Source organism: Eutrema salsugineum, unplaced genomic scaffold (genome assembly GCF_000478725.1).
Source record: "Eutrema salsugineum unplaced genomic scaffold, Eutsalg1_0 scaffold_15, whole genome shotgun sequence".
NCBI lineage: Eukaryota > Viridiplantae > Streptophyta > Magnoliopsida > Brassicales > Brassicaceae > Eutrema > Eutrema salsugineum.
In genome coordinates this window covers 2,025,809-2,053,384 of record NW_006256867.1, presented here as the reverse complement: position 1 = coordinate 2,053,384, position 27,576 = coordinate 2,025,809, and the positions used below count along the sequence as shown (strand labels likewise).

Below are 27,576 nucleotides of genomic sequence, written 5' to 3'. Positions count from 1 at the left end.
ATTCGTTTATCTTTATTTGCATCGCTATTTGCTTCTCATTAATCTGCTTAGCGTAATTCAATTCCTAATAGGTTTATTGAGCGAATCTCTCGTCTCTGTGGTTCGACCCCTACATACTACAATTGCACATATGTGCTCTTGCAGAGTAGCTCTAGGGAATAAACTTTGAGCAGATCAAGTTTTGGCGCCGTTGCCGGGGACTTGATTTTCGCCACTAAACTTTAGTTCTTGAGTTTCGACTAAGTTTTTCTTAGTGTCGCGCGGCATCCGTCGTTTTTCTTAATTTTATTTTTTTTTTGTTACTTACATTGTTCTTTCTCTTTGTCTCAGAAACCAGCAGAGATGGAGAACGCATTGGCATTGGTTCGTGATGATGCTGGAGTCTGGAGAGACCAAGATGGTCATGTGTGTAATGAGAGAGGCCAGCGACTTGATGGAGAGGGTAACATCATCAGGACGCTGGGTGACTACAACAAGCCTGAGCAATTCTATGCAAATCGGTCTGCGATTCGCGCTCCTGCGTTTCAGAGGAACGATTTTGAGCTCAAGCCTGTGTATTACACTCTTGTGGGTCAGCATCCTTTCCATGGTCTTTCTCATGAGCACCCGATGGATCATAGCGATAGGTTTGAGGACTTGGTCACCAGCAGCAAATACAATGTAGTATCCAATGACTACCTCTTCTGCAAGCTGTTTCCTTATTCTCTTGCTGGAGAAGCAGCTAATTGGCTGAAGCAGTTGGAGCCAGGATCACTGACTACCTGGGAAGAGACCAGGAACGCCTTCCTGCACAACTTCTATGACGATGCCAGGTCTGAAGAGTTGAGACTCAAAATCTCAACGTTTTCTCAGGGACCAACTGAAGCATTCAAGGCTGCTTGGGTGAGATTCAAGTCATATTAGAGAGATTGTCCACATCATGGTTTCAGTGATGTTCAGCTGCTAGGTACTTTCTTCAGAGGTGTTGATTGGAGATATCAGATGGCTCTTGATGCTGCAAGCAATGGGAATTTCAACACCAGATATCCTGAAGATGCTGTTGTGCTTATTGAGAACTTGGCATCTAGCAATAGTACCAAGAATGCAGACTATCAGCGAAAGAAGCAGGGTGGAAACATGGATGGATCGCAGATTGCTGAGGTGAAGGCTAAGCTTGACTCTGTGCATAGCCTTCTAGTGGGTAAGAAGTCCGTCTGATACGCTGCAGAGGTTAAGAATTTCGAACCAGATGAAGCACTTGAGGAAGAGGATGTTAACTTTATTGATGGAGCTGGATTTCAGGGTCAGAGATTTGGTTATGGGCAAGGGAACACGAATTACAATGGAAATAATCAGAGGAATACCTTCACAGGTAATCAGAACTCTTCTGGTTACAGCTCCAAACCTCAGTACCAGACATCCTACTCCAACAACAGTTTTTCAAGGAACTATGGTTCTCCTCCTCCTCAAACTCCAGATAATGAGGTGAAGTCTATGTTGGAACAAATCTTGGAAGGTCAGCAGAAGATGACAGTGGACTTTAATGGGAAGATTGATGCTCTGTATCTGGATCTGAATGGAAAAATTGAAGTTCTGAACATTCATGTCAAGAAGCTTGATACTCAGGTTGCTCAGACTACAGAGTCTGTAAAAAGGCAAGAAGGATTCCTTCCTGGAAAGACTGATACCAATTCTAGGCATTACTGCAGTGCCATCTCGTTAAGGAGTGGTAAAAAGTTGACTCATGTGCTTAAAAAGGGTGTTTATGAGGATGAATTCGTGGAGTTTGACGAATCTGAACAAAATTTCGAAGTTGCAGAGCCGGTGTCGAGCGACACCACAACTAGTGTCGCGCGACACCAATCGCAGAGTGAAGCTGAAATTGTTCAGAATCCAAAGCCAGCAGAGGAAAGGGTCTACAAACCTAAGATTCCATACCCAAGGAGTCCTAAGAAGTCTAAGCAGGAGCTAGACGATGGTAGATGCAAGGTTTTGATGGAGAAGCTTGTGATTGAGATTCCTTTGATTGATGCTGTGAAGATTGCTCCTACTTTCAGACACTATGTGAAGAGGATGGTGACTAATAATCTGAGTCATGAGGAAGGAGTGATGATGATTTCTGAACAGGTCAGTGCTGTGATTCAGAATAAGATTCCAGAGAAGCTCTCGGATCCAGGAAGCTTTGTTTTGGACTGTTCTATCTTCTCAGAGAGGTTCAAGAGATTGCTGTGTGATCTTGGTTCAAGTGTCAACCTCATGCCATACTCTGTAGCTGTTAACCTTGGAATGACTGATTTCAAGCCAACTAAGATCTCTTTGATCCTAGCAGATCAATCTAAAAGAATCCCAAAAGGTGTCTTGGAGGATGTTCCGATTAAAGTTGGTGATTGCATAATTCCTACAGATTTCGTGGTTCTGGAATATGGAGAGGAACCCAAAGATCCTCCTATCCTGTGAAGATCGTTTTTAGCTACAGCTGGAGCGGTAATTGATGTCAAGCATGGTAACCTTGATCTCCATTTGGGAGATACCATCATGACTTTCAAGATGGAGAGGCTGAAGGATTCAACCATAGATGGTCAGACATTCCAAGTCAGTGCAATACCTGAAGTGATAGTTGGAGATCAGAACGTGTTTGATGCTGAGAAGGTGAGAGATCAACCTGAGTTGAAGAAAACGTCTACAGAACCAGTGACTGCTGTTGATCAGGGAGTTCAAAACATCTCACTCTATACATCTCCACCAAAGCAAAGGTCAAGGCCACACAAACACAGATCCCACCCTGTTGCTATTCCCGTATTCCTTGCACGACCTCATGCGCACAACGCTTACACACACCCATGGATGAGACGACTTTCACAGAGGCATTCTTTGCCACTGTCTGAACCACCAGATGCATAGTCTATCCATAGTCAAGCTAATGACTTAAAACAAGCGCTTGGTGGAAGGCAATCCACTGGTAAGTCTGTACATAAGTCTTTTTGTTTCTTTTGATTTTTGTTTTTCGTTTTTGTGTTTTAGGTGTAACAGATACGAAGTGGTTGGTGTCGAGCAACACCACCATCAGTGTCAGTCGAAGCCAGTCAAAAAAAAAAAAAAAAAATTTAGGAAATCACGAAATCGGAGTCAAACCAGAAATTCGGATGAATCTGCTGCAATTCGGTACGAAGAGAACAAGTGTCGCACGACACCATCATCAGTGTCGCGCGACACCATCATTGCAGCCAGGTAAGTTCTCTGTTTTTCCTGCGTTTCTCTGTTTCCTTCTTTTGTTTCACCAACTTTGGACTAGATAACACTGGGGACAGTGTTGTTTAAGTCTGGGGGAGGTAGTTGCTGACATTGTGTTTTTTTTCTTTGAGTCAGTCGTGTCAAAACGTTTTTGAGTCAAAACCTGTTGGAGATTATGATGTTTTTCATGGAACTATTGTGCTGACCTTTTATCTAAGTGACCACTGCTGCAGATTCAGTCAAAATCCGACTAATGAAAAATCCAAAGGCTGACCAGTTGACTAGAGGCGTCTATGTTTCCAACATAATTCACTAACCTGAGCTAAGTTCTGAACTTCATTTTTAATTCGTTGATGTGACTAATGCCTTAGAGCTTGATTCCTCGTTCGTACTTGATCAATGAAAGCCTGTGTGAAATTTAATGTTGGTGTTTCTCTCCCTGTAACGAGCTAAGAAGAAGAAAGAAAAAAAAAAAGGCGAAAAGATTGAGATGATTTTCGCTTAGGAGTGAAGGGCTAGAAAAATTTCCAAGGATCTCATTATTTCACTTCTAAGTAGGAATGATCACACAAAGGAAGGAAGCGAGGGGTAGGAAAGTTTCCTATGACCCCATTATTCGCTGAAAACCTTTGATACAAGGTAAGGGGACAACTCGGGGACTCGATGGCAAACACCATCAGTACTCGCAGCTTTACTCTTATCGAGTATATGCCATGAAAAAGAGAAAAGAAAAAGATGATGAGTGTGCGAAAAGAATAAGTCTGGGGGAGAGAAAAATACCAAAGTTTGTATGGCTGATTTGTTTGAGTATAGTACGGGAAAGAGTCTAGAAGGTTCTTGGCATCTGAATCATCAGTTAGATCCAGCGATGAGGGTTTATGGACAATGTTGTGAAATTTTGGACTTAATCTGGGAAGCTAGGAATGTCTGCGGAGAAGTACATGGTGGTTCGATTTGGAGTGATGAAGCAGTAGTTGAGTTGCAGGGTGATTGGTCAAAAGTGATGTTCCAATGAAAGGTTGAGTCTCTGTGTTTTCAAACCTCTTTCTCTTTTTTGGTATTCTGTTTGCTTGAGGGCAAGCAAATGCTAAGTCTGGGGGACTTGATATATCATGGTTTTTTATGGTTTTTAACCATGGTATAGGTCTTATTTATAGAGTCTTTTTAGTGTTTTTCGAGTCTTTTGGAGTCTTTACAGGTCATAGGTACGTTTGGAGCTTAATTGGTGATTTTGGAGCACTTTGGAGCTAAACAAGGATCAAATTCGTGAAGGATGAATTATGTGCTTTAGTGTCGCTCGACACCATGGAGAGTGACGCTCGACACTTGTTGCATAAATAAGGAAAACGTGATTTTGTTTCCTGTTTGAAGAAGGAGTTGGGCCCAAAAGTCTTCAATAATTACAAAGAAGCCCAAAACGTGTTTTTAAGTTATAAATAGGGTTTTTAGCCACCTTATATCGTTACCTTAGATTTTCTGAGAGAGGACTTTTGTTTTTGAGAGCTTTTGGGGAGACAAGTCTGAAACTCTGTTCCGGAGAGAGAAGATTTTGAACCCCTGTTTATTAATCTATTTACTGCTTACTGCAATCTATTCATTCATGTTTATTGCTTCAATCTTCATGACTCAGTAGTTTGCTTGTTTGGTTTAGGGTTCTCATAAAGGATTTCATTGGATGTTTGATTAATTGATTTAGTTAGGGTTCATAATCTATTTAGTTCTTCACCATAGGTTGTTCTTAAAGCTAATTCTGGACTGGCCACCTAGACTTAGATCTTAGGTTAATTGATTGACACGGAAGTGTAATTGAATAACTGGAAAGAACCTAGGGTGAGCAAAGTAGCTATTCGCAAAGGAATTTGGTTTAGATACTCTGTGAACATATCAAACTTGTGCATTAAAGCTGGTTTAAATCTGTAGGATTTGCAAAGGAATTTGGAATTCTAGGATTTTAACTTAGATAATTCTCACAACGGAAGTTGGTTAATTATAATTTTGTGATTCGAGTTCAAGAACCGTGCTTAAACCTGAACCCTGATTAATCGATTGATCTGCATTCATTGATTTCCTGAGAAACGCCCTAGACCTAATCTCCACACATCTGAACTTTACAAACGTTTTTACTGCATTCGTTTATCTTTATTTGCATCGCTATTTGCTTCTCATTAATCTGCTTAGCGTAATTCAATTCCTAATAGGTTTATTGAGCGAATCTCTCGTCTCTGTGGTTTGACCCCTACATACTACAATTGCACATCTGTGCTCTTGCAGAGTAGCTCTAAGGAATAAACTTTGAGCATATCAAGTTTTGGCGCCATTGCCGGGGAACGAACCCGGGTCACCCGCGTGACAGGCGGGAATACTTACCACTATACTACATCGACCGCGAGACCAAAGTTCCACCTGCGGCCGGAAGAGGGTTCACCGTGGTAGCGTGTCTCCTGACCGCGACCGTTGATCTTTGAGACGAGACCTCCGATTCGCGTTGCTTTTCAGAGATTCCCGGTAAATTCCCAACAACTCCCAGAACATTCCTGGGACAGCTCATTCCAATTCCCCGTAAGTTTTTAAATTTTCTTAGTTCCCGGTTCCATAACTACCAAGTAAGGTAAGTTCCCCTAAACGTTTGAATTCTCGAAAATTTCCCGTTTTTGCCACATAAACGCTTTTTAAAGAAAGGGAATGCGCTTTTGGGATCAAAGCTCATTTTTTTCTTCTAAGACACTTGGAGATTTAGGATATAGAACATCTTTTTCAATTCTTAAGCTTTTTAAGAAATTCTTGGACCAAACCTCACTCTTTTTCAAAGCTGATTTCAAATCTATCATCAAATCTCTCTTTCCAACAAGGTGTGAAGCTCAAACTCGCCATTTTTGATCGATTTCAGAATTTAGGGTTTTCTTAAAAGGCTAAATTCTAGGTTTATTATTAGTGGAGATAGCTTAAGAATAATAGATTAGCCTTCTAGGTTGTCTGGAAATTGATTTTAACACTTGATTCAAGAGGAAATGAAAGTTCTGAATTTCGGAATCTACATGCTTTGTAAATATCAATTTTGGACTAGTAAAGTTTGAATTTGATCAAATCTTGTGTGATTAACGATTCGTATTAGGTAACCTATAGATTTTACATGGAAATTGCTCAATTAAACCAACTTTTAGAAAATTTCCATGTAAAGAACATCACAAATCCGAATCTGGTCATGAACTACTCGATTTTTCGAATTGATATCAGTTATTCTTGCTTGTTGTTTTAACTAACCTCTTCATACTCTGATTTGAATCTCTGCTCGTTAATGTGTTAAACTCGGTATCCATATTCAGTCCTTTTCCGAGAATTACATTGTCTTGTAGGGACATGGATCGAACTGAATCTCGAAGAAGCCGTCGCACTGGTGACACCTCCGAGACAGTACCCGATGATAGTACTCTTGGAGAGTACATGCTGAGTCGAGCTAGACCGAGAACAAGAGGTCGAGTGGTGAAGCTGCTCCAACACTCACGAGAAGCCCATGCGATTCCCGAGCCACCAAAAATTAGATACATTGGGAAAGAGATTAACCCAAGAGTCGATTATGCAAGGCGGTTCAAGAAGCTGAACATCAAACCGACACCTTGCATCGATTATCATATACTCGAGATACTTGGGATTAGAGAAGATGTTATCTGGTACATCGATGCACTTGGACTGAGACCATACATGGAGCTGAATCTTCCAACTTATGCTAAGCTAGTTCGCGAGTTCTTAGCAACCGTCACCCTTCACCACACAAAGAGGAGGAGCCCTAGAGCATTTGACGATATTCTATCATTCTTTATTCACAGACAGTCTTACTCACTCACCATTTCTGCACTTTGTGAAGCTCTTAAGCTTCAATACATTGATGGCGTTCATCTCGACGAAGAGCCTGATTTCGATTTATAGAGAGAGATGGGTCATGGCGTCTATGATAGTGGTAGATCCAAGTCAACCCTTCTTACCATCCTGCGGTGAGAGTTGTGCACAAACTCTTGGCACACATGATTTTCTTTAGAGCCAACACGGGATGTGTTCTGAAGACCGAGCTTATTACACTTCAGACACCATTTATGGATAACCCTCGACTTGTCTGCTTTGCCTGGATCATCGCACAGAACATGGTGAAGGTGAAGCATGATTTACATATATGTGAGGATGCATCTACTGCTTTTGGGAGCGCTATTACAGCCATACTACTGGCTGTCGGATTTGATTTCTCATCTGATGTCCCACTTCCCGACGTCTGGTATGACCTACTCTATCTCTCTCGCGACCACACTATCTCTCGTGCCATTTTTTATCCAAACATGTTTGGTTACAAGTATTGCACTGGCACCGAGAAACACTGAGTCTGTTTACCTTCAGCATCAGTCCTGAGACTATGCAACGGAGCACGACCGCATTGGACTCCAGGATCTGATGAGTTTCTACTTTCTGTATCTCACCTGCCACTCACTATCGGGCAATACATAGTGGCTAAGGCCAAGCGTGACGCAGCTTCAGCACGTTCTCACTATCAGCCATCATCTACATCATCACGCGCACAGTCTGACCTGGAGCGCAGAGTTGAGAGACAAGGGCGACGTTTTTAGCGCGTCGTCACCTTCCTGCAGGAGCAGCACCAATTCGATACAGACACATCAGAGGAGGATTGATCGATCAGCACTTCACTTCATCATCAGCCCCACGGTTCTATCATCATTTTCTTTTCTTTTATTTTTAGATTATATTGCTTTTATTTACCATCTCCTCACCAATTTTTTCATACTAGGGACAGTGTGATTTAAGTTTGGGGGAGGATGTCTATCCATACTAATCATTTTCTTACTTTGTTTTCAAGTATTTTTTAAATTTTTAGTATGTAACCTATACGACTTTTAGTATTTTTCAGGAATGTTTGACACAAAACTATGATGATTTAGACCTGCATGCTTCTACACTACGCATGATAGCTCATTTTTGGTTAGCAATAGACTAGGCGGTAGCTAAAGTACTTGCACTACGAACTCCCACCAGAGGACTTCTATTCATGGAGATTCTTCCTAACAGGTTATACTAGCTCGTTTTATTTGACCTTAATATTGATATTTAAATTTCTCATCATGGATTATAGGCATGCATTAAGATATACATCTAGGACATTTTTATCCTCATTTTTACCACTCTTTGTTGTCCTAGGTAGCTAGTTCATCTTTAGTTGGTACCATACCCTAAACCCGAACCTTTATTCTCGAACCTCATGCATTCTCTCTTTAGTTTGTATTAGCAGATATGTGCAAAAATATCAGAGAAAAGAGGAACGACGCAATTTTCAGTCACTCAAGAGAAAGACTGAATGGAATTAGCAAGGAAGAGTATCAGAAACCTTATCAAGCTTCATATCGCCTCAGAGAACTCATTCTTATTGGTTATTTTTTCTCCTCTATGACTTTATATCTAAAGGTGTTTCCCCTTTCACAAAAAAAATGAAAGGAAAAGAAACAAAAGTCTGATGAGTCTTAGATTTTCAAAATTATTTGGAGTGAAGGCAACCATTATTCATCTATGGAGCTATGATTTTGTAAGTTAAACAGAAATCTAAGTCTGGGGGAGTTAGGAGAGAACCTGAGGAAGAAGATCAGAGATTTATGGAAAGAAGAAAGTGACTGAAAACTGTGGATATCAACAAGTTCACTATCTCTTGCGGTTTTGCATTATATTTTGCACCCTCCAGATCTTCAGGTAACCCAGAAATACTTTAAACCTCACCCCTAGAAGAAAACCTTTTGATACCTAGCTTAGATCGCCTTGCCTATACTTCCTTTGATGAGAACCATCAAATTTTTTATTGAATGTTACGAGCTAGTTGACTGGAAGTTAAATCTAAGTGCATAGATTTCCGCATGATGGATTAACGGACTAATTATGCCCATATTTTTAGTGAGAATTTTCGAGGCTATCTCTGATTGATGCATAATTATTGATATTAGTCTAGAAGTTTGGTCTCTGAGATTTTGTTAGTTCCTGCGTTTTTAAACCTCTCGCCGAGATTTCGTCTTTGTTTTGTTTGAGGACAAACAAAAGTCTAAGTCTAGGAGAGTTGATAACACCGGAGTTTGACCATTTTTATGGATCACTTTAATATCTTTTGCAGGTGTTTTTACTCCATTTTCAAAGGTTTTCAAATGATTGTTTTTGGATTTTAAAAGACTTTTCAGGTAAGAAAAAGGTGCAAATTAGAACAAAAAGACTCTTTTGGATAAATTCAGACCGTCAGAATTCTCATGGAGAGACGGAGACCTTTTCACCGTCTGATCAACCCCAAAATTGGACACTTAACAGAAGACTCAACCAGCTTTCAAATGCAATTGGTTTGGAAACATTCCCAACGGTTGGATCTCAAGATATTCCATTTGCCCTGGAGACATTTTAAGACGGCCGGAAAGCCACACGACCGCGGCCAACAGCCCATTCACCGCAGCCAGAGCCAGGCAACCACGGCCAAGCCCTCATTCCCCATGGTCACGCTTCACGCGACCGCGACCAGACATCTCCGACTTAAGAAGCCCATTTCTGAAGCCCAAGTCATTTTCTAGCCTCAATTTCGGAACCCTAGAGACCTTGGAGTATTGAAGACTATAAATACTGGTCATTTATGTCGTTTTTAGATATCACCTTTCATACTTTTACAGAAACCCGTTTTCCAGCCATTTTATGCAGATTTTTAGAGAATACACTTCAACTCTGAGTTCATCAATAGAGAAGCTTTCTTTCATCTCTTTCCTTTACTGTTTTTTATTGCTTTCATAAAAACCAATGATGATGTCGTCCTCAGCCATGGCTGAGTAGATCCCGAGTTGGGCATAGGGTTCCCGAAAGGGGCTCTTGGGATTTAAAATGTGTTCTCTGTTTATTCTTATTCTTAATGCATGTATACTTGATTGATCACCTCGTATCTGATTTAGATAGTTATTATTGTGAAAGTTTTCATTCAGTGTCACACCTAGAATGAAATAGACGATTTTTTCGTAGGAGTGGAAACCTACCTACGGCGAAGTCGTGAGTACTGACAAGTTCTGTGCAGCTCCTGCGTCTTCTCCCTTCCAGGGCCAGAGTGGAAACCTACTGGTCAGGGTTGCGAGAGACAGTTGGTTATGTTTACGACGGTGATGTAGTCATACCGCCGTACTCTAGCTCTAGAACCCTAATATTTCGATATCCGTCAATCCCAATCTAAAATCCCTAGTGTTGAAACCGATTATGATCCCTATAGAGTTCCCGAAAGTCCAGCGTTTTTAATCATTGTTCACAAACCAATTGATATTTACTTGCTTTCTTAGATCTGCATTTTTACTTGCTTTAGTTCGATTTTCTGCTTGTTTCATTTTGCTTTCATCCAATTTTCTATTTGGTTTTTAGTATAGATTCATTTGCTTTCTTTAGTTTTAGTTTAATTCATGACAAACACCAATCCCTTAAAATCGATATAGTCTAGACATAAACTTAGAAACAGTAGAAAAATATTAGGCATACAAAAACCTTGTGGATCTGATCCCTAAGTAGTACAGCTGATTAGCTATGCACTTGCGGTTTTCATTTGTTTTTATTAAGGGTAAAACTTGTTTCCTCAACTTATAGCACATCGCTCGATAAGACCAAGATGGTGAATAAAGAAGAATAACAAGAAGAAAAAAGATGAGGAATAAGAAAATCAAAAGAGGTATAAGATGAAAAGAAGAAGTCAAAGTCGAAGATGATGAGAAACAAGAAGTAAAAGATCTGGAAGAGAAGAAGATGTGGAAAATAAACAGGAAAAATAAAAAGTAAGAGAAAACATAAATATAGAAGAAGAAAATGAAGAACATGGTGTGAAAGAATAAAAGGTGATAAAGGTGGAAGAAATGAAGAGTAAAAAAGAAACGATAAAGAAAAAAACAAAAACATAAAAAAAAAAGAAGTAAAAAATTCATTTAGTTGGTTTTTGAATTTTATACACTTATATTTAGTATTGTTTTTCGGGTGATTAATTATAGATGCTTTTATTTATTTATGTTTATTTTATTTGATATTATATGTCTCAAATGGTTGTTGTAATTCTGTTCGAAAAAATTTTGTGTCAAGTTTTTGAAACATTTTCGTCTGTGACTTACGCGGACTAAACACCTTGTTTATATCAGAATTTATTCATCTAAAAAAGATTAAAACACTAAGTAAAGAAAAAATTATGTTAGCGAAAAAAAACGGCACCTATGCGGGGATGCTCACCTAGTCTTCAAAAAATTATAAGTGGGACTTTTTAAAATCTTTTTGTTTCGTATTCCAACTAATACTGTCCTACGTGAATAAAAGTTCCTCACCTGTTCCCCTCTTCAACGATGTTTGTCCATCTCTAATAAAAATGAACAGAGAATCAATAAAAACGATCGTCCAGAGTCTAAAACAATATATAACGACTTTCTATAACAAGAATATAAAAAGACCTTAGCTACTTGACCAATAATAGTTACAAATATGATAGGCAAAAGAGATAAAAAAAAAAAAATAGAAACATATATCAAATATCAACCAACCAGCAATTATAAAAAGAGAAAACAAAAACCAGATGGGATCTGAAGGCTACTTGAAAGTGCATTTTATATAAAATTTTAGACACGGTTTCCCTTCACTAATGAAAATAATTTAAAAATATAAAAAGATTGTATAGAGATTCGAAATCGATGATGATATATGGAGTATATATATTAAAAGACAAGGCCTAGCTTTATTCTCAAGTTTCAACTTATAAACTTCAGAAACAAGATCGGGAAGAGACGGACCGTCTCCTATGTAATGAAAAGAATAGAAATAATGAATGACTTTTTGATATAGCAGTGCAAGAATATAAAAAGACTTTATCTACTTGACCAATAATAGTTACAAATATGATAGGCAAAAAAAAAGACAAAAAAAAATAGAAACATATATCAAATATCAACCAACCAGCAATTATAAAAAGAGAAAACAAAAACCAGATGGGATCTGAAGGCATTTTTATATAAATTTTTATTTATTTGTTAAATTTTTAATTTTTAATAAAATGAGAAAACAAAAACGAAAGTGCACTTTTATATAAATTTTTAGACAGGGTCTCCCTTCCTTAATGAAAATAATTTATAAATATAAAAAGATTGTATATATATATATATATATATAAATATTAAAAAACAAGGCCTAGCTGTATTCTCCAGTTTAAACTTATAAAAACTTCTGAAACAAGATCCGGAAGACACGGACAGTCTCCTCTGTAATGAAAAGAATAGAAATAATGAATGACTTTTGATATAACAAAGAAGAATATAAAGAGATCAGCAAAAGCTTAGCTGCATTCTTAAGTTTTATAAAATTAAATGAGTGGCTATATATGTATATGCAAGGGGGAGGAGGAGACACAAACCCAAATCCCATTGTAGCAACAATGAGTTCCGTGGGTGTATTTCGTAAGGTAGAAAAGGACGGAAAACCTTTTTTCGTATACACATTGACACAAACAAACAACCCAACCTCCTCGAGTGAAGCAGCCATAGATTCTGGCGGCAACACCCTTCCTCTTCAACCTCTTTTTTTTTGTCCTCGTGCACGTATCAAATTTCTAAAGCCCAGACTAAAGATTGATGATGATGATGATGATGGTGATGGTGATGGTGATGGTGATGGTTATCTTCCATTAAATTCTTCTCCTCACTTCCCCAACAAAAGAATCGTTTATCAGCAAGACGAATCTCTTCTTGATTGCAACCGTCAACAAATCTGTAAGCTCCCTGTAGTCCCTATCCTTTGGTGCAACAATGAAGAACCTGATTGTGAACAATTTGAGTGTGGTGCATGCCAATCTTCAAGATTCAGCACAAGCTATTATGCATATCTCAAATGTGAAAAAGTTTTCCACAAAGAATGTGTAGAGTCCCCACTTAAGATCAGACACCCTTCCCACCCTTTTCATTCTCTTCAACTTTACAGTCATTATCCTTTCTTTGTGGACTGCATTTGTTGTGACGAGACTGGCACTCCCGCCGACGGGATTGCCATGAGTTATCATTGTGTTACCTGTGATTGGATCATGCACCCAATATGTTCGATGAAACCGGTACCCATTGTTATAGACCACCCAAAAAGCCATCCCCACCCACTCAACTTTTTCCCTAGACAAGCTTCTTTGGCTTGCAACATTTGTGGCCTGATAAAAAAATTTCATCCCACATACATTTGTGTCCAATGTGTCTTCGTAGCCCATAGAGATTGCATTGGTTTCCCTCATGTCATAAGAATATCCCGACACCATCACCGTATCTCTTTTATCTCCTCTCTTCCATCTGGAATATGGTCTTGTAGAGTCTGTCGCCAAAAAGTTGACAACAACTATGGTGCATACTCTTGCAACAAATGTGATGCTTATTTTGTTCATTCAGGATGTGCGTTACATAAAAAGGTATGGGATGGAAAAGATCTTAATGGAGTATCAGAAGAAGATGATATAATAGACGATGGTGAGCCGTTCAAGAGAATAGATGATGGAATAATACTCCATCCCTCTCACAGCCACCATATGCGGCTTGAGATCAGCAGAGTTTATGACGAAAATAACTCTTGTCGAGGGTGTACCTTTCCAATCTACGAAGGTAAATTCTACTCATGTATGGAGTGCAACTTCATCCTCCATGAAATCTGTGCACATGCTCCCCGCATGAAACGGCATCCCTTCTTTCCTCATCCACTTAGACTAAATTTTGGCACCAAGGGATACGGTTCTGGAGAGCTTGTAGGTTTAGCCTACTGTAGAGCTTGTAGCTTTCCTGGTAATGGTTTCGCCTATGAGAGCGCTGATCACAGTAGTGGATTCACTTTAGATTTAACGTGTGCCTCAATTACTGAACCATTTGAATATCCAGGTCACCAACATCCCTTATTCATAGCTTGGTACCCTGACCCCAAACCTGTTCGATGTCAACTCTGCAAACACAAAAGCTATTATCCAAAGTTAGATTGCATGGAATGTGAGTATATTATATGTACCAAGTGCGCTACTTTACCATACAAAGTAAGGTATAAGCATGATAGTCATTTTCTCACAATTTGTGATGGAAAAGAGGCAACTGATCAACCAGACTGGTGTGAGATTTGCGAAAGCAAAATAGAAGTACAAGAAGAAGAAGACGAGTTACGAGAGGTTAGCCTAATAGAAAGTCAGCGTTTTTATGAATGCAGTGACTGCTGCACAACTCTTCACGTCAGATGTTTACTTGGGAAAAACATTTATCTGACACCTGATAAAACTCTCCGTTTCAAAAGGGCGAAGTATCAGATTATTCTCAACAGTTTTCCCTCACGGCCATTTTGCAGTGGATGTCAGCGCCGTTGTCCATTGCGAATGGTTTTCAAAGGGTTCGACACAACATTTTGTTCTTTGGAATGTATCCCAAATAGAGTGTGGTGGTAGTGAGCAACCAAAAACAAAAAGTTATCATTTGTTTCTTTTTCGTTCATCTGAAGTATTTTAATATATGGGCTCTGTTATTTTTCTTAATTTTCATTGTCAGTTGTACTTTGCTTTTTCATTTCTTTGAACTACCCAGAATCCATCATTGTTTTTTTTTTTGTAATAATTGTAAAAAAAAAATTTTTTTTTTAAAACAGTGTTACATTAAATGCTCCTGTTTTTGAGTGTTAAAAATGTTTAAAACGTAAGAGAAGACAAATTCTTGATCCTTCAAATTGTGCTCCTTGCCTTGAACAAACGCATCAGTCTGCTGTCGAAGCCTATCTATTGGGGCCGTCTTGTTGTATTTATCTTTATTGTATTTGTTCCACATCGAAAATATGTTAAGTATTAGATTAATTATATTGTGTATATAAAGCATAGCTTTATTGATATTGACATGAAATATAAAGAACCTTTTAAAACTTCTAAAGTATTTTTGTCATGCTATCAGAGTTTTAAAACCTAAACTACTACAATTTATTGTTTCTCGATTTAATGGATTTTAAGTTTCCGCTGCGAGATTCCGTTATTAGTTATATTTTCTTTTGGTGTTTGACCTAAATATTTTTGTTATCACTCTGAAACAATTGTTTCTTTACAATTTGGTGATAACAACTCGACGATTATTCTGACGGTTACTGAAACTCGTCATACCATATCGCCATAAAACTTCACTTATGGAGATAATTCTGGTACTCTGATCTCCAAACCCTTGTTGCGTGGTCCAAACTACGATCAATGGGCCACAAGTCTTCGTGTAGCACTGAAGGCAAGGAAAAAGTTTGGTTTTGCGGATGGTACCATACCACAGCCAGAGGAGACATCTCCTAAACACGAAGAAGATACTTCAACATGGGAGACGTAGTCCCAGTTACTCAGAAGGAATTGACTCCAACCTCGATCCAATGTCCCATGTTAACATCAACGAACTACACGATATGCGCCATGAGGATGAGGGCATTGCTGCGAATCAATAATGTGTGGGAGGCGATTGAACCAGGTTCAACCGACCCCAACAAGAACGATATCGCGACAGGGTTATTGTTTCAAGCCATTCTGGAGATTCCCATCTTGCAAGTCGGCGAGCAGGAAACTCGAAAAGGAATTTGGGACGCGATCAAAGCGCGCAACTTAGGAGCAGATCGTGTCAAGGAAGCTCGTCTACAAACCCTAATGTCTGATTTTGAAAGATTAAAGATGAAGAAATTGGACACCATAGATAACTTTGCGGGAAAATTATCAAAGCTAGCTTCTAAAGAAGCTTCTCTTGAACAAAATATTGAAGAGACGATCATTTGACATAACGCCTCGCCAAATTCGTTCCTTAACAGCTCGGCACCGCTTAACAGAACGCCTCCTCACGGCTCGGTATTATCAAGCAAACGCCTCACTATTACCCTTCACGGCACGCCTCGGTGAAAGCAGTGCGTAAAAAATCTCCGAGGAGCCTCGACTCTCCCTTATGTCTTGGTACGATGGTTGATTATATGACCAGAAATGACGAACCTCATCACTCTCGTCTCCGAACCTCGGTTTCACCCCAAGTATCTAATCCATCTTTAAAATGACTAAGTACCTAGAAAAGCCGAGCTGCAGCACAGGACACTCGAATGGGCCAAATCCATAAAGGAGAGGAGCAATTGGGCCGAGCCCTGTGAAGGAGTAATTGGGCCGAGCTGTACATAAGGATATATGGGTCAAGCCGTATCACGAAACATGGGCCGAGCCACACCTCAGCGGGATTCTGCCGAGCCGCACCTCAGCGGGATTGGGCCGAGTCGCACCTTGACGAATTGGGCCGAGCTGCGTCTTAATAAACTAGGCCACGGCGTGACGTTTTGATGAGCATATTTCAACAACAAGTGGGCCTAACCGCGAAGATGTAAGGCCCATAAAAACCCTAGGCGAAGCGTTATGGCGGCGGCCGTATGAGGCGATAAGGAAATATTCTGAAAACTTTTCCCGAGATTTTGGCTAGGCGGTTTATAGGATTCGTATAAATAGCTAATGGATGCCATTCATGATGTAACTTTGGACAACTCGAGAGAAATAAAACTTACGCGATTTCACAGCAATAAAAATCTTCTTTTGATCTTATTGTTCTTACGATAAATCCCAGAAATTTTGGATCCCTTAAGTTTTCCTTAACAAATTTTTGGTTATGCAAGTTTTGGCTCATATAAGCTTCATCTTCTGCTCGCAAAACATCTCTTAAATGTCAGAAAACTGCTTGAACCTCTTTGGCTCCCCCTATTCATATTCGGCTCCTCTTTATAATTCCTATAATTGATTTAATAATAGGCTGCTTCAATTTTTCAATTCTTTTCCAATTCCTTTTAAAGGCCGCAAAATGACCTGAGCTCTTCCTTTATTTCGACTGAAGAGAAAGTCTGATTTATCTTTCCCTCCTCCTTTATATTCCCAAAAAGATAGTTTGATTCATCTTTGGCTTCTCGTTGGTGTGGCGAAGCTTTGAAAAAAACTCATTTGCATGGCTTGTGTATTCACCTCAAGGGTGCACATCACAACAACTTGTTCTGAGCAGGCTTACCTTAAGAAGATAAGTTTATTGGATTAGTCTTCAACAATAAAAAAAAAAAATCAGATTTTTTAGGATGATAACTTATCAGCAATTAACACTAATGTTGATAAGCTTATAAACTGAATTAGTAAAAAGAAGCAAAATCATACTATCAGAAATAAACAAAATAAAATTATCAAAATTTTTCAGAATCATCATATCAAAATTTTGCAAGGATATAACTTATCAGCAATGAACAATATCAACATCACTGAATCAATGTTTAGCAATAAAAAAATAAAATTTAGCATAATAAGCTTAGAAAGATCATACAGGAAGATAACTTATCAACAATGAACACTATCATGATTGACTTCATTGGTCGATTCTTGATCAAGTGGAGACTCTATATACATAGGCAACAATGAACACTACACTGATCATTTGCATCAAGATTATCTCCTTAAATTCTTCATCATGTGTACACCATTTTATTATAATATCGCATATATAGTTTTACTAACAGGTGATTTAAAATATTTTGCCCCACCAATTTTTTGGTTTTGGCAGTTTCTACAAAGATAATGAAACTTATCCCATGGTTTACCCCACTGTTCGCGCTAATATTTTTTTTAGGTTTGTATAAGATTTTTCACTGTTTGCGCTAATTATGATATCATTTTGGATATTTCAGGATTTTTCTAAAACCATCAATTTGTGTTTTCTTTGATATTTAAATTTTTACACAATATAGAAAGTGATGTTACTCGGGACAAAAGACGATGACTTGAAAAATCAACCGGGTGTTTTTTCTTATTGTCCAATCCTATCTTCTTCCTCGGTATCCTCTTCACATCGACCACATGTTTCTTCATCCATCGACTTATTGAAATTTCTTGTAGTATAAGTTAAACCAAAATGTGTGGAAACTGACTAGTCAACACAAAAGACTTTTCTCTCTCTTCTTTCAACGTGAATAACACTTCGTACGAAGGACTAAATGGTGAGCCAAGCGAAGCTGAGTGGATATGGAGCACACTGACTATATGTATTTAAAGAGATGGCATGAAACCAATTTAACCATCACAATTTCCATCTCTCGCTTCTTTTTCACTATTGATATTCAAGAAAATTAAACCAAACGGCTCTTGAAACTCAATGAGTATCATTCATATTTCTCTTTGTTTTCTCCTCTTGTTCGTTTTTAGTTTTCATGACGTGTTTGCTGCTCCTACTAGACACTTGTGTCGTCCGGAGCAGAGGGATGCACTTCTCGAGTTCAAGAATGAGTTTGAGATTCGGAGGGATGCACATTCCAAATGTTATATGAATAATGGTAGCGATGTGAGCCCTTACCCGAAGACGGAGTCATGGGCAAATAACACTGATTGTTGTTATTGGGATGGGATCAAGTGCGATGCCAAATCTGGGGAAGTGATCGAGCTAGACCTCAGTTGCAGCTCTCTCTACGGCAAGTTTCGTTCCAGTTCCAGTCTGTTTAGGCTTCAAAATTTTCGTTTTCTCACCACTTTAGACCTTTCATATAATGATTTATATGGTCAAATTCCGTCATCAATTGGAAATCTTCCACAACTCACTTCTCTTGATCTTTCTAATAATCTACTTTCGGGTCAGATTCCATCTTTGATTGGAAATCTTTTACATCTCACCTCTCTCAATCTTTCTTATAATCAGTTTTTGGGTCAGATTCCGTCTTCCATTGGAAACCTTTCACATCTCACTTCTCTCCATCTTTCTGATAACCAGTTGGGTCAAATTCCATCTTCAATTAAAAAGCTATCTCATCTCGAAATTCTTGACCTCAGTAGTAATAAACTCACTGGTGAAGTCCCAAATTCTTTTGCCGGTTTGAAAAATTTGACCACCTTACGTGTTGGTTCGAATAACCTTAGTGGTAACTTTCCTATTGCAGTACTACTAAATTTGACAAATTTGTCTTCTTTATCAATCGAATCCAATAAGTTTATAGGAATGCTTCCTCCAAACATTAGCTCACTCTCTAGCTTGGCACATTTTTACGCAAGTGACAACGATTTCGTTGGAACCATTCCTTCTTCTCTTTTCACCATTCCTTCTTTGAAATATATTGATTTGTCAAGTAACCAACTCAACGGCACTCTTGAGTTTGGGAATATATCTTCACTATCTAAGCTAGAATGGTTAAAACTTGGTCGCAACAACTTGACAGGGCCAATCCCAAGATCCATTTCCAAATTAGTCAACCTCAGCGCACTTTACCTTTCCCATTGGAACACCCAAGGCCCAGTTGACTTTAGTATCTTCTCACATCTCAAGTCACTCGACACTCTTGACTTATCCCATTTGAACACCACCACTACGATTGACTTGAATGCCATCTTATCATGTTTCAAGTCGATTGGATCATTGGATCTCTCAGGCAACCATGTTTTAGCCGAAAACAAAAGCTCAGTTTCATATCCTCCTTCGCAAAAGTTAGGTTATTTGACCTTGTCAGACTGCGGTATTACCGAATTTCCAGAGATAATAAGAACCCTACAGTTTATGAGGAGTCTAGACATTGCCAACAACAAAATCAAAGGTCAAGTGCCTGGCTGGTTATGGACTCTACCACATCTGATGTTCGTGCATCTTTCCAACAACACTTTCACCAGCTTCGAAAGACCAGTGAAACATGGACTATCCCCTGTCTTGTCGTACTTGTTTGGCTCCAAAAACAATTTCACAGGAAAGATTCCTTCCTTCATATGCGCGTTGCGTTCTCTAAGCATTCTCGAATTATCTGACAACAACTTCAATGGTTCAATCCCTCTTTGTATGGGAAATCTCAAGACTACTCTTTCAGATCTAGACCTTCGTCAGAATCATCTTAGTGGAGACCTTCCCGAAAATGTATTTGAACGTCTAAGGTGGTTTGACGTCGCTCATAACAACCTGGTGGGAAAGCTTCCAAGATCTTTGATCAATTCCTCTACTCTTGAAGTTCTAAGTGTGGAAAGCAACAAAATCAACGACACGTTTCCGTTCTGGTTGAGTCATCTAAAAGAGCTGAAAATTCTTGTCTTACGGTCCAATGCATTCCATGGACCATTACCTCAAGCCTCGTTCCTTCAGTTGAAAATCATCGACATATCACATAATCACTTCAACGGAGTTTTACCATCAGATTATTTTGTGAACTGGAGTAAAATGTCATTACTTAGGATAAACGAAGATCAGTCAAATGTAAATTACATGGAAGATAAGTCAGGCTATTACGAAGATTCAATTGTTTTGATGAGTAAAGGAATAGAGATGAAGCTGGTACGTATCCTGGAAATCTTCACAGCAATCGACTTTTCCGGAAACAGATTTGATGGAGAGATTCCAAGCTCCATCGGCCTATTAAAAGAGCTTAATGTACTCAACTTGTCAAACAATGCTTTCACTGGCCACATTCCATCATCTATGGGTAACATGACTGCTCTCGAGTCACTCGACGTCTCACGAAACAAGCTTTCAGGAGAGATCCCACAAGAGTTAGGGAATCTCTCGTACCTTGCGTACATGAACTTCTCCCATAACCAGTTTATCGGTCTTGTACCTGGAGGCACTCAGTTTCGAAGGCAGCCTTGCTCTTCTTTCGAAGACAACTCGGAACTTTTTGGCCCTGCTCTTGACGAAGATTGCAAAGATATTCACAGGTCCTCATCACAACAGTATGAAACACCAGAGGAGGCAGAGGAAGAAGAAGAAGAAGTGTTTAGTTGGATTGCAGCTGCAATAGGATTTGGTCCTGGCATTGTATTTGGACTGAGGATTGGATTCATACTGGTTTTATACAAACCAAAGTGGTTCACGAGTCCTTTTGGCCGAAACAAACACAGAAGCAGAAGCACCACAACTCATTAAGAGAGGTAATGTAATTAATTTGATAGCATAAAGAGTTTATATTATAATGAATTTTTCTGGTTGAATGAATACATGAAATTAACGTTTTAAGCTATTTTCGTTTGTACAGCCTTCTTAAACCCAAGATAAAAAAATATTTGAAAACGAGAATGAAGCAACCAGACGAAAGGACTGTGGAGAAAGAAGCTTGGGGAAAACGCAACCCATTTATAAGATATTTTTCCGGTTTACTTTGGTGTGTTTCTTTTTTTACTCTGTTTTTAGCCAATGTTTGTGTTTCTCTGTAATTAAACAATGAACAACTCTGTTTTCAAAGCTCAAACCTATTCCCATGATTTGAGAGAGAGGTAGTAATGTTCTTTCCCTGACTGTGTCCGAGTAATTAAATCAATCCCTCTTCTACCAAATGAAGAATAAAGATTTTAAAATTTTAACACACATCTCAGACAATTTTTTTTTCTGGTAAATATTAATTTAACTGATAAAATGATAGCATTAATAGTTTATCGAAAGATAGTTTACATAGCAGATAGGTATATTGATCAGTTTTAAGTTCCAATTGACTATTTTTCTGATAAGTTCAGCACTGCCAGCTTTGACATCGCAATGACAAAAATCATTCCGCTTCCCAACTATTGTCAAATGATACTCAAATCTGAGGTTTTGGTTCTGTTTTTAGCGGTCCTTGTTACAGTGTGTTCACTCCTTATTTACAGAGTTTAAAGTTTCCATTGTGAATTAGTACACCCTATTGCCAGCTTTAACCATCTCTTTTGGTTTCATTAAAAACAAAAAAACAAAGGCATCATCTTTTTTAATTTAATAAACTTATGTTACTATTACTCTCTACTGATTCGAGATTCCATACTAGTACACCCTATTGATATCTCCAGGATTATCTTGGTTTCTTCTAAAACAAAGAGATCAGGAAATTGAAATCCAAGGTCTCCATTGCCAGATTTGACAATCATTAGCGTCAATGGAGATTTGCTAGTAACCTCAGTGCTCAATCTTTTGTTGATTGTTGTTGTGGCATGTTAGGATCTTGCATGTGTTGGCGAAAATGTTGGTGAGTGTAAACCCGATAGTTACACACAATCTGGCAGGTACAAAAAGCTTTAGCGAGGAAAGGTATGATCTGTTACTCGTATATATAGTATGTGGAGAGGATCTAACGTTACCTGAGGATTACCAGCGTTGTATGATCGATTAGCAACTTTCTACCAAAAGAAGTTATGGAGATCAAAGATGCAGATCATATGGCAATGTTCTCCAAGCCTCAAGAACTCTGTGCTCTTCTCTTGGAAATTGCAGATGCTAAAAATAAACCTGAGATCTTCCACTACAATAATAAGCCAGATATGAGTGATTTGGGTGAATAAGAATATAAGAAGAGGATAACAACATTCCTTTGTAGAAATATTAAAGATGCAGATCATATATATGCCCATAAACCTGCGTATAAATAAGCAAATTAAGATGGTAGTGATCTGCTTTATATGTATATAAGCAGCTGAAAACACATATGAGTCATATTGAAGTCTATATGATCACTGAAACCAATTTGAGAGCATTTTCTATATGCAAAAAGTCTGAACATTGGATAGAAAAGAGACACAAAGCCTCTCTCATTTCCATAACTCCCTCTGCCATACCCAGAGGAGAGAACATACAATCACAAGCCTGTTGTTGTTAATTTTTCGACAGTCGTTATTTCTTAATCAAACTAATATTAAAAAGATTTGGTGGTACTAAGTAACCAAGCAGCACCAATCACACTAATAACCATTATCTTTAGTTTGTTTTCACGTACTGGATATTGATGATGTTTGGATGCTTAGTACCACCAAATGTTTTGATGTACCAACTTTTTGTAAAGCATGATCGTACGAATTAAATTTTTACTTTTCCAAAAATTGTTTGATGTATCAACTTATAATTTGTAGAAATGCTGGTGCTACTATTCCAAAGATACACTCTGATTCTGGTGTTACTGCTTTTCAATGACCAGTTCACAATTTTTGAATTGTCCTTCTTCTTACTCTTTGTTTTGAGTAATAATATAAGAACACCCGAGTATTACCAGCGGTGGATGATCAGCAATTTTACTGTAAAAAAAGTAATCGAGATCAAAGTTACAAGCTCTTGTACAAGAATGGAATTGTGTGGTATCTGGCTATGGCACTATTTGTCCCAAACCAGCTCTTATCAAATTATCATACAGAGACATGCATAAGATAACATCATTGAAACAAATTAGGGGGAGCATTTTCTATGTGCAAAAAAAACCTGAAAAGTTGTGTAGAGAAGCAATTAACTGCACTGATATAACTTGTCTATACAATTTTACTAACGAGAACATAATTAAATCAAGATCCAACTTCTTGAATCTATGGACGAAACAACTATTCACATCCTTAAAAGAAAAAGAAAAATCAAAAGCCTAAACCTTTTTGAGAATCTGAAGTAAGCGATTTTCGTAGGATCACTGACTTTTTTTAGCGATTTTCTTAGGATCACTGACCTTTTTTTCATCCTCGATTTGGCAATATATTCAAGGATGACAACAAGAGACGAAACGAGGAGACAAGCTCGTCGAAAGCTGGAAGCCAAGAAACCTAGGAATAAACGAAGATAGTTATATCTAAAGGCAAAATCGGTTATTAAAATCTGGCGGTTCTTATACCATATTTGTGTTACTAGATTTAGACCTAGACCGGATTACTATCAGATAGCAGATTCACCGATCCGATTAACTGATTGGTTTGGTGCATTCTACGTGATGGAAGAAAAACATTGCTCCTAGTTGGCAATAACAATTTACAAAGCTACCATTATTTAAAATGTGGTGATTTTTCGTAAATAAATGGTATATTTTATCATTTGTAAATTGTAATTTATTATTCATTTTCAAAATAATTGGTGTTTTAGAAAAAAAAAATATCTGTGTTAAGTTATATGATGTTTTCAACTATCAATACAAAATTGTTAATGTTATGTATTATAAGCATTTGTATTTTTCATAAACGAACAAATTAAAATTATATTTTTATGGTCGACTTATTTTTGCGAGTTTGTTTATTAAATATACAAAATAATTGAGTGATTCAAAACATATTAAAAAGAAGAGTTATCTCTAATCAATCCATTATCTTGTACTCCTGCACAGATGTCACCGTGGCGGTTGATTTATCTCCGTTAGCAGATTGATAGAATTGACTAACAAGAATATAGTCAATGTACGTTTCAGCCAAACAAAAGGTTGTTCAGATATTCTAATTTCAAAGAGTTCATGTATGTATGGACACATCTCAATTGTTCAGGTAAGAATTAGTACCAATTCATGCAGTTGAGGCATGAATAAGCCGATTTTCATCTAATCAGTCCATTATCTTGTACTTCTTTCGTTTCATTTTATTAGTTGTTTTGGCTAAAAGTATAAAGATTAAAAAAAAATTCAAAAAGTATTATTTAATATATAAAGTAAAAATAATCCCAATTATATAAAATTTTATAGATTATTATTGGTCACACAATATCCAGTAAATATAAAAATTGCTTAAAAATATGAAAACAATTTAGATTAAGAAACAAAAAAAAAATCCTCCAAAAAAGGAAACAGAGGAAGTATGTTTTAAAAGATTATGTATGTTTTAAAAGGAAAAATTTTGGGTTCACCCCTCGGGGTGAATTCATTCTTTCACCCCCTTTCATTTAAGCCAATGAGAATCTGCTATGTAATATTATCTTTAAAAAAAAAAAAATTAAAAATTAAAAGATTAAATACTTAATCAAATATTTTGTTAAAAAAAACATATAATAAATAATGTATATAAAGATAAGAATTAAGGGTTTAGTTTTTATTTTAATTTTTTTGAAAGTTTATAGATTATATTAGAATTTAGAGATTAGAGTTTAAAATTCCGAAAATAAAACAAATAATTATATATATATATATAAATAAAATTTAATATTATGTTTGGGTTTACTATTTCCAATTTAGGTTTTAGTTTTTTATTTATTTAACAAATAATAAGTAAACATATTTTTTTTTATTAAAATAAATTCTACATAAACTTCAATATTATATTTGGGTTCACTATTTTCAAATTAAGATTTAGTTTTTCCATTAAAAAATAATTTAATATTATGTTTGGATTCGCTATTTCCAATTTAGGATTTAGTTTTTTCATTTAAATTTTGAAAATAAAACAAATAACTATGTAAGAATATATTTTTACTAAAATCTTTTTACATAAACTTTAATATTATGTTTGGGTTCACTATTTATAAATTAGGCTTTAGTTTTTTCGTATTTTAAAAAAAATATTTAAAATGTGCTATTTTGGTAAGTTACTTTAATTGATTTTATTATATGGCAGATTTTCATTGCCTAAAATGAGAGGGGGTGAATGAATGAATTCACCCCTAGGGGTGAACCCAAGAATTGTCCGTTGTAAAATATTAAAAGAAAAGATTCCTTCTCCATTTCCAAAAATAAACGAGAGATAGTCTGAAATACTCTTCAAATGAATTATTTATTCTCTCGTATCCTCTTTCATTCTCTCGTCTCCCTCGCGGGTCCCTCATCTTTTAGTGACCTAGGATATCTCCAATTTGTTCTTGTAATTTTCTAAAGAAGAAAATTAGAAATAGAAATTCGGCCAATGATAATTAAGCATTGATCAACCAATCAAGAGCGGTGAAACAAAACTCATCCAATGAGATATAAGCACAGCTAGCCAATCAGAAACGATTGTATCAAAATTTGACCAATCAGGAGTGTGTCGACAAATATTAGGCGCCAAAAATTTATCCAATCAGGAACAGGCTTTGTCGGACCATCTTGAAACCATCTTTGACTAGCTCATCCCAGCGATCGCGACAGAGAGAACGAGAGAACTCGAATCCTTCTTGACATTTTGCTCCACTCATCCGACATTGAAGCTTAATCGAGTTAATTGACCTTTTTCTCATTGGATTCTCTTCCCTCATTTTGATTTTGGAAAGTCGTTGCCCTAGCTAGCACCACTATTGGGGATTAAATTCGATTATTGAATAGGGATTTTTAGACTATGGAAATGGTTATTGGTTGCTTATCGAATGGGTATTTAGTGGATTAGAGGTTTAGATGTTAAACCACAGTAAATCAGAGTTAGATTAAAGTTTTTTCCCGAGTTGACTATAATAGACAGAGAGTAACAATTGGTATAACTTGCGTACAACTGGAAACAACTGGAAACATTTTTTATGCAGTTGAGTATGGTTATTTTTTCAGGTGATAATGATTACGAACATATTTTATTGATTATGGGGGATATTATTCAACTTCGGAGAATAAATGGATTTCAGTACCAACTTCCATGATTGGTATAATGTTTAAGTCATCAAGTTTGGAGGAGATTACTTATTCTGGTTTAGTGGATAAGATATGCATGAAAGTTGGGATTCTTGAATCTTTGAGTAAGTTGAAACTGAGTTACATTCAGAGACAATTTAATATTTTGAATGATGATGACCTAGCTGTGTTCCTGATCTCATTGGATTAATAGGGATGCAGAAGTATTATTCATGTAGATTTCATCAAAGGTGTTGAAGTTGGAGAAGAATTTTCTAGAATTGAGAGGGTAAGTTCAGTTGGTATTAATTACGAGGGGTTGCGTTTAGGTAATGGTGGATTAAATATTGATGTACTTACAATTTACACAGGCAATTGTTCAGCAAAATGTCCCGGTGATAAAGGAAGCTGATGGTGATGATGGTGATGAGGGAAAAGATGGTGATGATGTAACACATGACAATGGAGAATATGATTATGATGTATCACGTGAAAATGTTGATGGAGTATCTAATGTTAAAGCCAAGTTTTATAACGAGGAGGATGAATACAGATGGTTTGATTTTGATGATGGTCTTCGTGCTGAAGTGGAAACACAATATTTTGATTAAGAAGATGGTATGAATCTGTGAGTAGGGAAACCATTTGCGTGTAAGCAAGATTTGATAGATTTAGTGTATAAAGATTTGATAGCTTCACATCAAAATTGTTTTGGTCCGACTATAAAGAATTCAGATAAGAAGCGATACGTAGTGAAACGCGGTGAAGCAGTTTGTAATTGGTATTTACGAGCTTGGAAGGATGCGAATACACCATGTTTTTCTGTTACAGTATACCGGAAGATGCATACTTGTTCTCGGCTAGTGCGAGTACAAACAGCAAACAAATGAAAAGAACACCATGATTAGTTGCATATGTTGTTAAGCATGCGTATCCAGGTCGATTAGATACACTAACTCCTCACAGTGTCATGGTTATGGTTAAAATACTGATTCTGTGAGTATATCATACTCTACCGCATGGAGAGGAATACACCACGCTAAATCTCTGGTTCGTGGTTTTCTTGAAGACAGCTATAGAGATCTGTACTCGTATTTGTACATG

At 37.3% G+C, this 27,576-nt stretch overlaps 2 protein-coding genes and 1 pseudogene across 2 annotated transcripts; 2 read left to right on the top strand and 1 right to left on the bottom strand.

Annotated features, from left to right (window-relative positions):
- Positions 1-825: 825 nt before the first annotated feature.
- LOC112088262 lies at positions 826-926 on the bottom strand (annotated as a pseudogene).
- An 11,732-nt stretch (positions 927-12,658) lies between these two features.
- On the top strand, positions 12,659-14,680 carry LOC18021890. Its single transcript, XM_006404782.2, has one exon. It carries the CDS (start codon positions 12,662-12,664, stop codon positions 14,678-14,680), a length of 2,019 nt encoding a protein of 672 aa, XP_006404845.1. The 5' UTR covers positions 12,659-12,661.
- A 3,624-nt stretch (positions 14,681-18,304) lies between these two features.
- Positions 18,305-21,497, top strand: LOC18021889 (receptor-like protein 12). Its single transcript, XM_006404781.2, has 2 exons — positions 18,305-21,139; positions 21,244-21,497. The coding sequence occupies exon 1, from the start codon at positions 18,402-18,404 to the stop codon at positions 21,132-21,134; it is 2,733 nt and encodes a 910-aa protein (XP_006404844.1). The 5' UTR covers positions 18,305-18,401; the 3' UTR covers positions 21,135-21,139; positions 21,244-21,497.
- The last annotated feature ends 6,079 nt before the right edge of the window (positions 21,498-27,576 follow it).

Bases quoted from the DNA above. Each gene is read 5' to 3' on its own strand.
- LOC18021890 (XM_006404782.2), top strand. From the start codon at position 12,662: ATGAGTTCCGTGGGTGTATTTCGTAAGGTAGAAAAGGACGGAAAACCT.
- LOC18021889 (XM_006404781.2), top strand. From the start codon at position 18,402: ATGAGTATCATTCATATTTCTCTTTGTTTTCTCCTCTTGTTCGTTTTT.